This window comes from Camelina sativa, chromosome 13 (genome assembly GCF_030686135.1).
Source record: "Camelina sativa cultivar CO46 ecotype springtype chromosome 13, ASM3068613v1".
Taxonomy (NCBI): Eukaryota; Viridiplantae; Streptophyta; class Magnoliopsida; order Brassicales; family Brassicaceae; genus Camelina; species Camelina sativa.
This window is the reverse complement of record NC_141892.1, coordinates 7,206,654-7,222,295: the sequence shown is the minus strand read 5'-3', so window position 1 is coordinate 7,222,295 and position 15,642 is coordinate 7,206,654. Positions and strand designations below refer to the sequence as shown.

Here is a 15,642-nt window from a genome sequence, read left to right as displayed (position 1 = left end):
TCATGCATTTACTGTCATTCATTGGACACTTCCCTTACAAAATGAAATGACGATCTTATCTGAATTATCGTGTCAAATCTTATCTCACTAGTCAAAGCGAACATGTGCCCTCCCTTTGCAAGCGGCAGATCTTGATAAAGTAATAAGATCACGTATTTGGATCTATCGCTAATTAGCAGCTTCTTTTAATCAAAATTAATCCATTGGTTGCATATGATCACTAGTTGTAATAAATCATCTTTTATTTACAAATCCAAAAAATAAGTACTTTTTTTTTTGTAAGAAGAAAAAACAAATACTATTTGGGGAAATTAAGCTAGAAAAAATATTCTTTTACTCAACAGACTTTCACAGTTCTTGAAGTATATAGAGGGTGGTCGTCAATTTGCAGAAACATCCATCAAACCCAAAGCAGAAAAGAAATGGAAGAGAGTAGGCATCTACATCCTGCTGCTTTATATACAAGAGGATGTCGTTTGGCTCATCCGACTCTTCCTCACACCCTTTTCCCTAAACTCAGCAAAAACAACAAGTCCAATTGCTTTACATGTGGGAAACAAGTATCCACCTCTTCTCGGGGTTTCCATTACCACTGCACCATATGCCAAGTGGATTTCCACGAAGAATGTGTAAATATTCCTAGAAAAATATTACATCCTTTTCATCTCCAACACCCTCTCTTTCTAACCTATGGAAAGCATGAAAATATCATCGACGGCAGCAATATAAGCGACCAAGGCCCTTATGAAGACCAAGGCACATCTGCAGATCCTGGTAAGTCTGGATGGGGTAGTATATTTGATAATTGTACTTGGTGTGGGAATTACATACCAACACCAAGTTCACATCCAAGAAGGACAGTTTTCTACCGGTGTTCTATTTGTAACTTTTGTTTGGATACCATGTGCACACAAAGCATACCACCTCTTACTATTGAAAACCCAAAAGGCCATCAACATTCACTCGCCCTTTTCCCCCGTCCACTCTTAGTTCCTTGTGATGCTTGTGGATTGGTCAATGCGTCGGAAGCAAGTTATGCTTGTTTCCAATGTAATTATATGGTCCATCAACATTGTGTTGATTTACCACGCGTCATAAAGATCACGCGCCATCCTCACCGTCTCTCTTATTCTCCTTACCTTCCACCCCCAAAGTCATTATGTCGGGTCTGCTACAAGACCGTCGACATTAAATACGGCCAGTATTCTTGTAAAGACGAGGATTGCTCTTACGTAGTCCATACGAAATGTGCAACACATGTGATGACATGGGACGGGAAAGAACTCGAATGGGAACCGGAAGAAACCGGTGAAATTGAAGATATTTCACCATTCAAGAAGGTAGGTGATGGTTTGATAGAACATTTTAGTCATGGACATTATCTAAAGCTCGAGAAGTATGATAGTGTACGAGACGCAAGGAAGCAGTGTGAGGCGTGTATCCTTCCTATCCACTTGCATGATTTCTACAACTGTATGCAATGTGACTTTTTTCTCCACGTAGTGTGTGCTTCTCTACCTAAGAAAGTGGATCATGCATTGCATAATCATTCTATCATCCTCGACCCATCTCCTCTACCCAATGATGGTGAAATGCAGTGCTCAGCTTGTTCTCGACTGTCCACTGGTTTCAAGTATAAGTGCGATAAAAAGGATTGCCAGATTAACTGGTTTAAGATAGATGTTTGCTGTTATTTAATTCCTGAGTATAGCACCAACAAAGTTCATGAACATCCTCTATTCATCGCTCCATTCAATTACGACTATGAACCTTTTCGTTGCAATGGTTGTAAGAGAGGTCTTACCAAGAATCGTCTACAATGTAGTACTCTATGCGAGTTTTCCATTTGTTATGAATGCGCTACGATTCCCAATGAGTTACACTACAAATCTGATAAACATCCTCTCACTCTTTGTTATGGAGAAGACACGGAAGACAAGTATTGGTGTGAAGAATGCGAAAAGGAAGTGAAGCCAGCAGAATGGTTCTACACGTGCAACAAATGTTGCATCACTATTCATCTGCATTGCTTATTCGGATGGTATGTTTATATGAAGCCTGGCTCTACTTTTAAATATAACTATCGTGACATGGCGGAAGTTCTTGGCAACAAGAGTAGCACTCGACCGATTTGCAGTGGGTGTGAGGATCGCTGTCGGGGTTCCACTTACTTCAAAGTCGACGTGAGGACTCTTTGTTCTTGGTGTCTTTTAAAAAGTCGATAGAATGTTTTTTTACTAGTTATTGTATCTATGATGCATTGCATCTTTATTACTCTTTTTGGTTGAAAACGCTTACCAGCTTGGATCATGTTCGAAAGTTGTTTTTTGGTTTAATTTCTCTGTTTTTTTGTTTTCTTGTCGTAGTCCGATGAAAACTTTGTTTTTACATTTTAGAGCATTGTCTGATTCCGTTTGCGATTCTCATTGTCCGCATTTTTTTAGATTAATATTAATGAAAGAGCCAGAATAGTCTTTTCGTAAAATCTTTTAATTTTTTTTTTTGTGCGATAGAATCAACGAAACATAAGAACATCAGAAACCAAACCGAGAAAAATAAATAAAAATGTTTATGTGTGTAAGCTTACAATTTGATTGTCCCGACTGGACTAACTCCATAGTCCATTCTGTCACCAGCCACATAACACTGGTTGTTTTAAAAACAACGTTTATATTGACTAAAAACTCTTTTTTTCTTGCAAGATTTTGAACGTGCCATGCCTTATTTTATTGATTAAGCATCAGCTGAAGTTTGAAAACGTGTGAGCACGTACAAGATTAATTGATTGTAGGGGCACTCATCTTATGTAGATAGAAGCTATTCATCCTAAAGTCTTTTCCTTCAACGGTATTATTGGTCATCGTACCTTAACCTTAGAACTACAAAGCAGAAAACATGTTCTTCACAGGAATCCTCAAGTCGATGTCAATCTTAAAAGAATCAAGAACTGATTACAATTTTATTCATCCGTTCATCCCTCCTTCTTCACCATCTTCATCCACATGTCAATACAGTTACGACGTCTTCCCAAGCTTTTCCGGTCAAGACGTCCGAAGAAGCTTTCTCAGCCACTTTCTTGAAGGGCTGAAAACCAATGGAATAAGCACGTTCATAGACAATGGGATCATGAAGAGCGAGTCTACCAACTCTGAGCTCGTCAAAGCCATTAGGGAGTCAAGGATCGCAGTCGTAATCCTCTCTAAGAATTATGCCTCTTCATGCTGGTGTCTAAACGAGCTGCAGCTAATCATGGAGTGCAGGTTTACTTTAGGACAAACTGTTATGACAATATTCTACGATGTGGATCCATCTGATGTCAGGAACCAGACAGGAGATTTCGGTAAGGCCTTTCAGGAAACTTGTGGTGGGAAGACAGAGGAAGAAAAGCAGAGATGGAGAAAAGCTTTGACTGAAGTTGCGGTTATTGCTGGAGAACATTCTGTTTCATGGTATAATGAAGTTATTTCACCATTTTTTGTATCCATATATATAATAGTGTCCTAACTCCATATATGTACCTGTCTTTTGTAGGGCTAGTGAAGCGGCTATGATATCGAAAATTGTCATGGATGTTTCAAACGAGTTGCCTTCTTCAGACTTCGATCGGTTAGTTGGGATTGATACTCATGTAGAACATATGAAATCGATGATATGCTTAGAGTCAGATGAGGTTAAGATGGTGGGGATCTGGGGTCCTGCTGGTATTGGCAAAACCACAATAGCTAGAGCTTTATACAAACAAGTGTCTTGCAACTTCCAGCTCAAGTTTTATAAGGAGAATCTTGAGGAAACGCATAAGCTGCTCACTCTTGACCACATTGCCTTGCAAAATCATTTGGAAAACGAGATATTCTCTGGAGTGTTAGATCATCGGGAAATGAAGATATCAGACTTACAAGAGGCGCAGTTTAGGTTAAAGAACCAGAGAGTTCTTCTCATTCTTGATGATGTCTGTTCATGGGAGTTACAAGCTTTGGGAAATCTAATTCAGGATCTTAGATTCGGAAGTAAGGTTATTGTGACAAATGTAAACCTAAATACATTTAGGAGGAACGGGATCAATCAGATTTACAAAGTTGCTTTCCCATCAAGCGAAGAGGCTCAACAGATCTTCTCATACTCTGCGTTTGGACAAAGCTCTCCACCAAGAGGTTACATGGAGCATACCACTGAAGTAGCGAAGCTTGTTTCTCCTTTTCCACTTGGTCTCAAGGTTTTAGGATCGGCTTTACGTGGGAAGAGCAAAGAGGAGTGGCTAATGACACCAGCTAAACTCGAAACCTATCTTGACGACAAAGAAATTGAGAAAGCAATTAGATTTGCGTATGATGGTTTATCTGAGAAGCACAAAACGTTGTTTAATCTGTTAACTGATAATATAAGCTGTGGTGTGAACGTGAAAGACGCCATATTCTCGCTTTCGGAGAGAGACTGGGACGTGGAGAAAGGGATACAAACCCTAGCTGATATGGGTCTCATCTCTATATCTAGGGAAAGAGGAATCATTATGCACTGTTTGGTACGGTTAATGTCTATAAGGTTATGTTAGACCAGCTAAATAAGTTCTTATTCAATCTTGTGGACACAAAACACAATAACACATGTCTTGTGTCTGGTTCCTACATTGTATTGATAGAGAAATTGACAATTCTTGTGGACACAAATCTTGTGTCTGCTTCCTACATTGTATGTAGAGAAATTGACATTATTAACTCAATGGTCGTAGAAATAAGTTTATATGGGTTTTTAGGGCCCAACAACTTAGCGGGCTTTGCTTCTCCTTCTTCGTTATAATTTTTTTTTTTAAAATTCAACAACAACAACAAAAAAAAAAAACCCTAATTTTCTGCAATTTCCTCTTCGTCGAACCTAAAAAAAAATAATCACTCCTTTCAGCTTTCGTTTCCTACTTGTTTCAATCATCAACATTGAGCGAGAGCGAACACGAACACGATTCGAAAAGAGTTAACTCACGTGTTTCAAGTATTGCTCCATCTTTCTCTGTGTGGTGTTTAGGCTTTTGGGTTCTGTCGATTTATTCGTTGCTTCATTCTAAATTGGTCTGCTTCTGATCATTGTTTCGATTTCTATAACTGACGTTTTCAATTAATCACGTCTTTTTGGTTTTGTGCAATCAGGATACATTGTCGGCTAGGTTTGATTGTTTTTGTTTGAATTGCTGTGAATGCTTAAGTTTTAAGGTTTAAGAAAACAAGGGTTTTGCTTATAAGGGCTAAATGGTCAACTTATCTGTGTGTTCTCTCGCACTTCTATGTTTTAGCAGAAAGCTAAATTTCTGATTTTTTTTTTTTTGTTTTTTTGGTGTTTGCAGAATCGGTTGGGGCAGCTAACATGGGTGAGCTGATATTTTTTTTTGGCTTAGTGATGCTTTTAGCTATTTATCAGTTAAAGCTAGGATTTTTAAAGAATCTCCTCCTTTTCATTTGGTTTTGATGCTCGACAGGGGGCACACGTCATGAAAAGCGGAAAGAGGCTCGTTTGCAGAAGAACCAGAGAAAACATGAATCTTGGCTTCAGCGTCAGGTATGAGGCAATCTTTGTTTTATATAACAGCTGTACATTTTCCTGTTTTGATGGGTTTGTTGATGGATAATGTTGGTTTGCTGGATCTCAGAAGTCGCAAAAGGATAAGCAAGTATCATCATCAGTTCAGAAGACTGGCGACGTGATCAAGTCTGAAGATTTTCACCAGACAAGTGATAGTGAAACTGAATATTTGGAATCAAGCAGGCCTAGTGGAAACAAAGATGATGGAAAGTCTTTTTTAGATAAGAAAGAAGAGGTTAGGATCAAAAAGGAGAAGAAGATGCAAAAATTTCAGAGGATGAAAGATCTGAATAGACCAAAGAAGAAGACGAAATTTGAAGAGTTTCTTGAAATGGATACACCAACTGTGATATCTGGTGACCAGGATGCTGAACTTGAGAGGAGGCTCGCAAAGAAGCTCAAGGTTAAGAAAGGAAAACTAAGGGGCTTGGATGATGGGATGAATGATTTGTTCGAAGGACTTCCATCTGTATTTGATTCTATGGGATCTGAACTTGGTGATTCTCGTAAGAAACGTAAGAAAAAGAGATCCGCAGAAATACAGGACCATGAGATTGATGATATGCAAGAAAATGAAGATTTGGAGCATGAAGAATCTGATTTTTCTGATGATGAAAGCGAAGAAGAGCCTCAAAGAAAAAGAGACCGGAAACGACGTAAGAAGAAGAAGTCAGTGGATGAAGAATTAGAAAGTGAACCGATGGAAATCACAGATAATGGTGAGTCAGAGACTATTGCACCGTCAAGCTTGGACAACGTGGAACCTCCTTTGCATGAGTATAAGCCAGAGAGCAGCAGCAAGTATGTTGCTCCTCATTTGAGATCGCAGGCCAAAAGTGAATCTGAAGAACAAACTAAAATGCGTACACGGATAAAAGGTATAGCTAACGAAAGCTGTTTATCCTCTGTGTTTGTAATGCTGTAATATTTGTTTGATGTGCTTGGTTTGTGTTACAGGTCTTCTTAATAAGATGGCTGAATCCAATGTAGAAACAATAACAGCAGAACTTGCCACAATCTATCGTGTAAGCTTCTATCCTTCGCAGCTTTTCCTCCAGTAGTTGCATGGTTGATATTTTGTGATCATTATAGTTGCTAAAACTCCATTTTGTTTTTGTGCTTACAAGTTACATGTTATATTTGCTTTCGCTCTGTAGTAACCTCTGTAATACTTGCTAATGTAGACTGCTGCGAGAAGTGTGTCCTCTCAGATTTTCTGTGAAGAGGTTTTGACAATGTATGCCAGAGGCAATGAACAGTTAAGATTTGTACAACTTCTCTATGTTTCCGCTCATGATACTGCTAGCCCTATAATCATGTGTGGAACTCCTTGATTACATTGACGTGCATATTACTTGAAATATATCTGACGTTTTTTATTTCCTTGTTAAGGTACTCTGTATTTGCTTCTTTTATAGCTGGCATGGCGTGTCTAGTTGGAATGGATTTTAGTGCCAAGCTTATTGCATCACTTGCTAAATCTTTCGAGGTATGTCCATGAGTTTTTTCTATATGGATTATTAGCTATAACTCAGGACTATTCGGTCATGTCCTTGAGAATTAATTTTCCATAACTGCATTTATTTTCACATCTTTCTTGAAATAATGTTTTACCCACAAATCTTTAAATTTATTTTTCAGGATGAATATCAGAAAGAAGACAGTCTCACTTTAAATGGAATTTCTCTTTTGCTTTCTTATCTTTGCATATTGGGAGTTTGCTCCAGGTGAAATTTTCTGCAACTACACATTATATCAGTTTAATCTTGCGGCCTAGCACTGTGAGAAAGTGTAGTTAATCTTCACTGTTTTGACTTTCTTAGAACTGAGTCAAGAATGCTGTTTGCTTATCTGGTTGTCAAACCGATTATCTAAACACACATGTTAGTTAGATGAGTGATTGGCGTATACATAGTTTTACTTTTTTTGACAGCGATATATTTATATATTCTAACCCAAACACCCAAAGCAATCTCTAGTCTTCTCATGTAACATAAACAAGAATATTTTTTTTGTTATTTTCTGATGGATTATGAATCTCTATATTTTTGTTCTGCAGTGATCTTATCTATGATTTCTTAATGACATTGGGCAAACGACTGACTAAAGTTGATGCTTCCATTATCACAACTGTTTTAGATTGTAAGTTTTACTACTGCTACTATTATTATTATGTTTCGTTTTGAGATATTTATGTTTCATCTCTTAGTTCTTGATTATGCTCTTACTAGGCTGTGGAATGAAAATAAGAAGTGATGATCCTCTTGCTATGAAAACATTCATCATCAGCATCCAGAGCAAGGCAAATGAAATGAAAACCTCCTCAGAAGGCCAGACACAAATGAAAAACATGTTGGTAGGGATTCTAAGAAAGATTGTCTTTTAGAAGAAAATGTTCTATGTTTTTTAGAAGTCGTTTCTTACAAAAAAAATTTGCAGATGGAAAAGATGCTTGAAACCATTTCTGCAATAAAGAACAACAAGCTGAGAACCAAAGAGGATTCCGTCCAGAACACGAGGGTAAAGAAGTGGCTTCAGAAGGTAATATTTTGAGCTCTCTTTTCCTGATATTTAATGGATACCATCATGACAAGCATAAATATGTATGCTTTTGGATGAAGTATAAGAAAATGCACTCACTTTGTTAACATTTTCTAATAATTTGCACAGTTGAGAGTGGAGGAAGTATTATTAAGAGGTCTAACATGGAGCAAGCTGCTTGACCCTGAGAAGTTGGGTCAGTGGTGGTTATCTGGCGATTTGGTGGTTAACACTAACACCGTTGAAGATGTAGCACAAACAATGGATGCAGAGGTTGTTGAGGCCCAGAAAATGTTAAAGCTAGCTGATGCACAGAGGATGAATACGGATTCGAGAAAAGCTATATTTTGTGTGATCATGAGTAGTGAGGACTACATTGATGCATTTGAGAAACTTCTTAGATTGGATCTGCCAGGAAAGCAGGACAGAGAGATCATGAGGGTTCTAGTTGAGTGCTGTTTACAGGAGAAAATATTTAACAAGTACTACACAGTTCTTGCTTCAAAGTTGTGTGAGCACGACAAGAATCATAAGTTTACTTTGCAGGTACGTTTCTACTATCTTATATAGCTGAAGTCGACTATGTAACGATTTTGTTTTCTCTACTCATCTAGGTGCTTATATCTTAAATCACAATTGTTCTGCAGTATTGTATTTGGGACCATTTCAAAGAACTAGAGTCAATGTCACTCCAGAGATCGATGAATCTGGCGAAATTCGTGACAGAGATTATTGTATCCTTCAATCTTTCTCTTGCGGTTCTCAAATCGGTGGACTTGGCAAATCCAGTGGAGTTAACTCCAAAAAGAATCATGCACTTTCGAATGCTGTTTGAGGCCATCTTTGAGCAACCGGAAAATCTAGTGTGGAACTTGTTCACGCGCATAGCCTTGAATCCGGACTATGAAGCTCTACGCGATGGAATCAAATTCTTTGTGAAGGAATATGTTGTGAAAAATAACAAGGCAATCAATGGGAAATTGAGGAAAGCCAAAGAAGCTCTTAACAACGCAGAAGGATTGCTCATGTGATTCTATTGCCTTAAAAAGACCAACAATTTTTAAGCTTTTCAGAGTTTACTACTCTGACATTATGTCATAGCATTTGTACGTTGTACACACTTTCTTTACATAAACTTTTTTTGTAGCTCAAGTTCACTGAAGTTTCTAGATGAAAGGTTGATGTTCTTACAAATACTAGAGGAAGCAAACAATATTCAAAATTTATATGCAAGTTCACAAGAATTTTTTTCTTAGAGATTGGTTATAATCATTTTTGTTTTGTTTTACCTCGAAACATATTTGATTTACAAAGAAAAAACTCGAGAAGCGAGAAAATACATAATCCCAGATTCGTCAAGCTTAATAAAGATGAAACCTGGTTTCTATGTACGTACTTGGCTACAATCCAATATCATTCAGTGACAGTGATTGCTGCTTTTATAATCCATTTTAATACTACGATATGGCCTTTAAAGCAAAAGAAAAATCTTACGAGCCAAAGTGGTGGACCATGAGACTGCAACCGAACATCAAGTCATCAACCACCACTCTCTTTGTGGGGCAATTTACTAGATTTTCTTTTTTTGACCAACGCAATAAAGCAAACTGCAGAAACAAAAAAAAAATCTTGATACAAGCCTATTTTAAGAACAGGCTACAAAGCGCCTACGCTGATTGCTCTGGATGAAGAAGTAAAAAAAAAAATCCACTCGCCCAAAATGCTTGACGCCAGGTGAACGGAGAATATATGTGGACTGTGACCTAAAAGGTGGCAGAACTGAGAGTGGCCGTTTCTTTCAGACCAATATTTTCTTGTTTCAGTAGCGTAAACAAGTTAAGAAGACGCAAACAGAAATATTTGTATAAGAATCAATCCTCTTATTTCCTTTTCAAGAGCCTTTAGAAAAAAGACATTCCATCAGAGAAATATATAGGAGACAAAAAGAAAAATCATAAACATTGCAGCAAATCCCAAAGGATGCTATATCCTCTCTCTCTCTCAACGAGAAGAAAAAACCATATGCATCATAATCTAACTTCTTCTAAAATATTCTTTTTAAGAAAGTTATTAAAAACCAAACAAAACACAACCATTTTATAGAGAAAGAGAAAAAACGTTTCCTTGTTCAAATCAAACTTTTCTTCACTTGGCACTGGCGAGCTGGGAACGGATAAGCTTGGCGGCATCAACCATGTTCTTGAGGGCGGGCTTAACCTCGGTGTACTTACGGGTCTTAAGACCACAGTCAGGGTTAACCCAAAGGATGTTCTGCTCTAGGACAGCAAGCATCTTGTTCACCCTGTCTGCGATTTCCTCAGAAGATGGTATTCTTGGAGAGTGGATGTCGTACACTCCTGGACCGATTCCGGCACCGTACTTCACTCCCTCACGGAACACAGAGAGAAGCTTCTCATCAGATCGGGAGTTCTCAATGGTGATAACATCAGCATCCATGTCGATGATGGAGTGTATGATGTCATTGAAGTGGGAGTAGCACATGTGAGTGTGGATCTGCCAAAAAAAAAACCACCAGAAGCATATAAATAATGAGCAACCATAAAAGCGTTACACTATGCGAGACTAGGTAGTAGGTATGTTGTTTTTTGAAGCAAACCTGGGTGCTGTCTTGGACACCACAGTTGGTGATTCTGAAAGAGTGAACAGCCCAGTCCAAGTAGAAAGCATGCTCGGATTTCCTAAGTGGAAGTCCTTCTCTAAGTGCAGCCTCATCAATCTGAATGACACCGATTCCACCCTTCTCAAGATCCTCGACTTCGTCCTTGATGGCCAAAGCGATCTGGTAGCAGGTTTCGTGCCTACAAAAGTTTCCAAGCATGTCTTAGCCATTTTCTTCCTCTTTTTTTGGGTAGCTATGCTTGTTATAGATTATAGTAATTATATGTACCTGGGCTGGTCGTTTCTGACAAAGGACCAGTTAAGAATCGTGACGGGTCCGGTAAGCATACCCTTCATTGGGCGAGAGGTCATGCTCTGAGCCATTGCAGACCAGAAGACAGTCATTGCCTTGGGACGGCTCACATCACCGTAGATAACTGGTGGCTTGACACAGCGAGATCCATAGGATTGTACCCATCCGTTTGCAGTGAAGGCAAAACCAGACAACTGCTCCCCGAAGTACTCAACCATGTCGTTTCGCTACAAATTGTGAAAACATATCGCATCAGAAACAGTAAGTACAAGAACTAACTTTTATACATTCCCACCAGTTCAAGGGCTCAGGCAATAACGTCGAATGTTTGAAGAATCTCACCTCTGGCTCTCCGTGGACAAGAACATCGATGTCAAGTTCCTCTTGGAGGTCAACAACTTTCTTGATCTCTTCCTTGATGGCCTTCACGTAGTCCTCCTCAGAGACCCTAGTAAACGAAAAATTAGAGAAACCATAAGCATCAACAACAATTTAAGGAAATGTGTGACACATTTGACCAAGATTTGAATTTAGGAGACTAACTTTTTCGCCTTGTACTCACGACGAACTCTCCTGAGCTCTACGGTCTGTGGGAAGGATCCAATGGTTGTGGTTGGTAGGATTGGGAGGTTGAGCTTCTTCTGCTGAGCATCTAGTCTAGAACTAACATTAGTCGCACGACGGTGGTCAGATCCCTTCAAAGCAGCAGCCTGAAATAACAAAAATTACAATCAATATAAGATTATAAAAATTAAATCATTGAATGAGAACAGTGTAGGTTTGACATCAAACTTACAGCCTTCTGTACACCCTCGTTGGTGACTCTTGGGGAAGACCTCCTTGAAGCCAAAGCCGCAGCATTGGCAGAGAAAAGGGCCTGAAAGAAGAGAAATATTAGATTTCTAGTGTTTTCAAAATAATTTCTACAGAAAATTCAACAGTCCACTGCTAGAGAAGCATGTGGGTGCAAAGAATACCTCATCCTTGTGACCAGCCAAAGCCTTGGCCAATGCATTCACTTCAACGACCTTCTGGGCAGCAAACGCCATCCATGACTTGATTTCATCATCAAGCTTAGTCTCGTTGATAAGGTCAACAGCGGTGTGGAGTAGGGAGCAGGAGGTTGAGACCACAAGCTTGTCTGCATAAATACAAAAAGATATCAAATAAACAATTCAATTATTTGTTTTTCCGTACTCCCCAATAGTGTCGGGTAAAAGGCAGATGATTCTGGAAGAACATATTACCTTTACCAACAATGCCCTCAAGTGCCTCCAAGGTGCTTAGAGACGCAGCAAAGTCATTGGCCCAGATGTTCCTTCCGTCAACAACACCAGCAAAGAGGTATTTTCCCTCGGGGAAACCAGCCTTGACCAAATCAAGGGTCTTGGTGCCACGAACCAAATCAAATCCAAAGGCAGTCACACCCTTCAACGAAGTTAGGGTCTTGTATGCCTCAGCAGGGATATCAGCGAAGTAGGTCTCCACGAGAACATTCAAACCAGAAAGAGTTGATTCGAGTTCAGCGTAGGCAGCGGTAAAGGCCTCGAGTTTGTGGCCCTCAAGATCCATAACAAGGACAGGCTCGTCAAGCTGAATCCAGGTGGCACCAGCTGCCTTAAGCTCAGAAATCACTTCCCTGTACACAAATCAAAGACATCATATCAATGTAATGTTAGAGGATCATTCATAACATCAAGGATATGGATGGCACAATAAAAAGAAATAACAAAGTGATTTCTTACTTGTAGACGGCGAGGATTTTTGGGAGAAGGGAAAGGAGATCAAATGACTTGTCAACACCCTTGGCAGCCTTGGAAAGCAACAAGTAAGAGACTGGACCAACAAGTACAGGGACGGTGTCAACACCAAGCTGCAAAAAAATCAAGCATATCAGATCAGAACTTTTAAAATAGCAGGAAAACAAAAACTACTTTAGGTATACATAAGACTATCAGAGTCAGATGAATTTGTAACAACTTTTATATCAACTAACTGCGGTTTGTGAATATGCAACTGAGTATATTCATAACATATCAGCATCCTCAGTGAAAAACACCGCTCAATAAATCTAAGCTAAAACACTAAATCCTCAATGCCTATGATCTCTAATAATTAATCATCTAGCGGAGAGTCATTGCCCACGAAATAGATAAATAGTAAAGAAAGATACGTACTGCCTTGGCCTCCTTGTACTCATTCACGGCCTTGTGGGAAGCGTAAGTGAAGTTGACCTCAGGGCCCAACTCAGGGACGATGTAATGGCTGCAAAAACAAAGCAATATTACATTAGTACACAACTCAAAAAAAAAAAAAAAAATACAATGTCAATGCAAGAGAGCAGAGGTGGAGACTCACTAGTTGGTGTCAAACCACTTAGTCATTTCCATAGCGGGAACAGAGGCATTTCCTCTGGCCATGGAGAAGTAAACGTCAAGCCCGATCTCACCACTGGTGTAACCATACCTCGGTGGGACAGCACCAAGCATGGCGGTGGTGTCAAGAACCTGGTCGTAGTGAGCAAAGGTGTTGCTAGGGATAAACTTAGTTCCAGCCTCAGACATCTGTTTCCAGATGGCAGACCTGAGATCAGCCGACACCTTCTGAAGATCCTCAGCGGTGCTCTTGCCATCCCAGAAAGACTCCAAAGCGAACTTGAGCTCTCTCTTAGGGCCCATACGTGGGTATCCAACAATGTGTGAAGCCATTTTGATTTACTTTTAACTGCATTTACACAAACACCAAATCAAAACAAAAAATTAATATCTAAATCATGTATATAATAATACGTTTTAACTTGTTTAATTATTAAATGATAAATTCACAAACTCCAAGAAAGCCGTAAAGCATGAAACGAAACTGATAGAATTGTACAATTCACGTGTATATAAAAAAGTTTATGCAGCTTTTTTTGTCGTTTCAATGATTGAGATAAACAGTGATGACTCTACTTCAAAGTAGAATCGAAAACTTTCAGATCAGATTCACACGCGACATTTAACGATACGAGATGATTTCAAAGCAGATCTAAGTTATACGAACACAGAAAACACGAATCATTTTTCAAAAGATGACAATAGATCGTAGTCAGATCCAGATCTACAAATCAAACAACACGAAATAGCCAGATCTGAGTCCAATGAACTCACTCACCGATCAGATCTCGGTATATAAAACAAAACACTACGAACGAAACAGATCGCGAAATCAAAAAGAAAAAAAAAAACGAGATAGAAACGAATCACTAACGAGGAGACGAAAAGGAAACGAAAAGAGAAAGGAAGCTAAATAAGAGAGACGTAGGGAAGCCATAGAAACTCGGAAACGTACCTCACGGAGGAAGAATCGGAGAGAAAGGGTTGGCTAAGAGGAGAAGGCGAAAGAGAGAGCGAGGAAGATGAGTGGGCTGTGTGTGTTTATTTATAGCCAAAAATACACACACACACTCTCTCCAAAATGATAGATCGTTGGCCTCTCTCTCTGTGTTAAAAAATAAAAAGGAAAAAAAATATATGTGTAGATCTGGTGGTGTGATATTTTCGATATTATGATTATTATATTTATTTAATTTCTCATTTATTATTTATTGGTCTATGTGTATTTTTCTGAAATTGATTGATACTAACAAAAAGTTGAGTATTGTTGTAGTAGGAGTATTTTTTTATTCATAATTGTCAATTTTGAGTACAGTATTTCTCACAACTGTAGAAATAATAATTTGTGGGTATTATTTATTAGATCTAAGAAGATAGAAATATATCATTTTTAATTTTTTTTAAAAAACACTTGAAATTAATATTGCCATGAAATTTCATAGAATAATTAAATTACTAAATGCCCTCCTAATTTTTTTTGACATTTTTCATTTTTTAAACGAATATTTAGTTGGGTATGTATTTTTATGTCTTAGCTTTAAAATAAATGTATGAATAAATTTCTAAACAAAATTTTGATTAACTGACGAAAATATCTTAACTGAAAATGTCTTTCAGATTTTTCGGAGGTTAAAAAATGAATAAGAATTATAAATTTTTAATCATATAATTAACGCATAATAAATAAATAAATAAATAAAGTGAATTAAGAGAGATTAAAAACGTGAAGAGGAGTTGGTGTACGTGACGTGGGAGAGATTAGTGAGTGGGTGGCAATGGGACCCACGGAGGTTGGTGAAGATTCACCCATTTTTATTTTTATTTTTAACAGTTCAATTAACTAATACGACAGCGTTTTTTAAAAGGCCTGTTCCGCAGCGTTTTGAGTATTTCCAAATTATACATCTATCTACGACTTGAAGAAAGAAAGAATATACTAATAGAAACTCGAATATTATGCTGGTAGCCAAATCAGTTAAACACACAAGTTTTTACTTGAACCGGTGTGGACGATCTTGTCTGGCCATTAGTCCCCATTGTTCTGTCGGATTTGGTAAAAACTAAAAACACAATTGGTATACGTTTTTTTAGTAAGTAGAGTTAGAGTAGGTAAAGAAACAGAGGTTTACGGACCCACGGTGTATTTATATTATGGTCTTATAAGATTCATAAGAGTATACTCGATGGATGAATGGTCTTAATCTTTTTTTTTTGTTTTGCTGATAA

General features: G+C 38.3%; 4 protein-coding genes across 5 annotated transcripts; 3 read left to right on the top strand and 1 right to left on the bottom strand.

Annotated features, from left to right (window-relative positions):
• The first annotated feature begins 399 nt into the window (after positions 1–399).
• Positions 400–2,336, top strand: LOC104738026 (uncharacterized). The gene has a single exon (XM_087480328.1). It carries the CDS (start codon positions 423–425, stop codon positions 2,223–2,225), a length of 1,803 nt encoding a protein of 600 aa, XP_087336454.1. The 5' UTR covers positions 400–422; the 3' UTR covers positions 2,226–2,336.
• Positions 2,337–2,786: 450 nt separating this feature from the next.
• LOC147929273 (putative disease resistance protein RPP1) lies at positions 2,787–4,638 on the top strand. The gene is made up of 2 exons (XM_087480329.1): positions 2,787–3,449; positions 3,532–4,638. The coding sequence occupies exons 1-2, from the start codon at positions 2,896–2,898 to the stop codon at positions 4,547–4,549; spliced, it is 1,572 nt and encodes a 523-aa protein (XP_087336455.1). The 5' UTR covers positions 2,787–2,895; the 3' UTR covers positions 4,550–4,638.
• A 77-nt stretch (positions 4,639–4,715) lies between these two features.
• On the top strand, positions 4,716–9,303 carry LOC104735844 (uncharacterized). 2 transcript variants are annotated; one of them, XM_087480325.1, is made up of 13 exons: positions 4,716–4,983; positions 5,333–5,356; positions 5,465–5,544; positions 5,636–6,446; positions 6,526–6,593; positions 6,753–6,826; positions 6,961–7,057; positions 7,210–7,295; positions 7,628–7,710; positions 7,800–7,924; positions 8,008–8,109; positions 8,239–8,655; positions 8,757–9,303. In XM_087480325.1, the coding sequence occupies exons 2-13, from the start codon at positions 5,353–5,355 to the stop codon at positions 9,138–9,140; spliced, it is 2,331 nt and encodes a 776-aa protein (XP_087336451.1). In that variant the 5' UTR covers positions 4,716–4,983; positions 5,333–5,352; the 3' UTR covers positions 9,141–9,303. The 2 variants fall into 2 exon arrangements, with proteins under 2 accessions (XP_087336451.1, XP_087336452.1); XM_087480326.1 differs by having other exon boundaries at positions 4,813–5,060.
• A 665-nt stretch (positions 9,304–9,968) lies between these two features.
• Positions 9,969–14,690, bottom strand: LOC104735843 (5-methyltetrahydropteroyltriglutamate--homocysteine methyltransferase 1-like). The gene is made up of 12 exons (XM_087480327.1): positions 14,372–14,690; positions 13,400–13,765; positions 13,219–13,306; positions 12,787–12,914; positions 12,289–12,680; positions 12,019–12,182; positions 11,838–11,918; positions 11,585–11,751; positions 11,384–11,489; positions 11,018–11,268; positions 10,727–10,928; positions 9,969–10,623 (listed from the first exon to the last, which is right to left on the bottom strand). Exons 2-12 carry the CDS (start codon positions 13,747–13,749, stop codon positions 10,255–10,257), a joined length of 2,298 nt encoding a protein of 765 aa, XP_087336453.1. The 5' UTR covers positions 13,750–13,765; positions 14,372–14,690; the 3' UTR covers positions 9,969–10,254.
• Between the last annotated feature and the right edge of the window lie 952 nt (positions 14,691–15,642).

Coding starts and splice junctions, on each gene's coding strand:
- LOC104738026 (XM_087480328.1), top strand. CDS start 423: ATGGAAGAGAGTAGGCATCTACATCCTGCTGCTTTATATACAAGAGGA.
- LOC147929273 (XM_087480329.1), top strand. CDS start 2,896: ATGTTCTTCACAGGAATCCTCAAGTCGATGTCAATCTTAAAAGAATCA. Junction 3,450..3,531: donor GGAGAACATTCTGTTTCATG/GTATAATGAAGT, acceptor TGTCTTTTGTAG/GGCTAGTGAAGCGGCTATGA.
- LOC104735844 (XM_087480325.1), top strand. Junction 7,711..7,799: donor TATCACAACTGTTTTAGATT/GTAAGTTTTACT, acceptor TGCTCTTACTAG/GCTGTGGAATGAAAATAAGA. Junction 8,110..8,238: donor TAAAGAAGTGGCTTCAGAAG/GTAATATTTTGA, acceptor TAATTTGCACAG/TTGAGAGTGGAGGAAGTATT.
- LOC104735843 (XM_087480327.1), bottom strand. CDS start 13,749: ATGGCTTCACACATTGTTGGATACCCACGTATGGGCCCTAAGAGAGAG. Junction 13,307..13,399: donor AAGTGGTTTGACACCAACTA/GTGAGTCTCCAC, acceptor TTGTTTTTGCAG/CCATTACATCGTCCCTGAGT. Junction 11,752..11,837: donor ACGAGGGTGTACAGAAGGCT/GTAAGTTTGATG, acceptor TTGTTATTTCAG/GCTGCTGCTTTGAAGGGATC.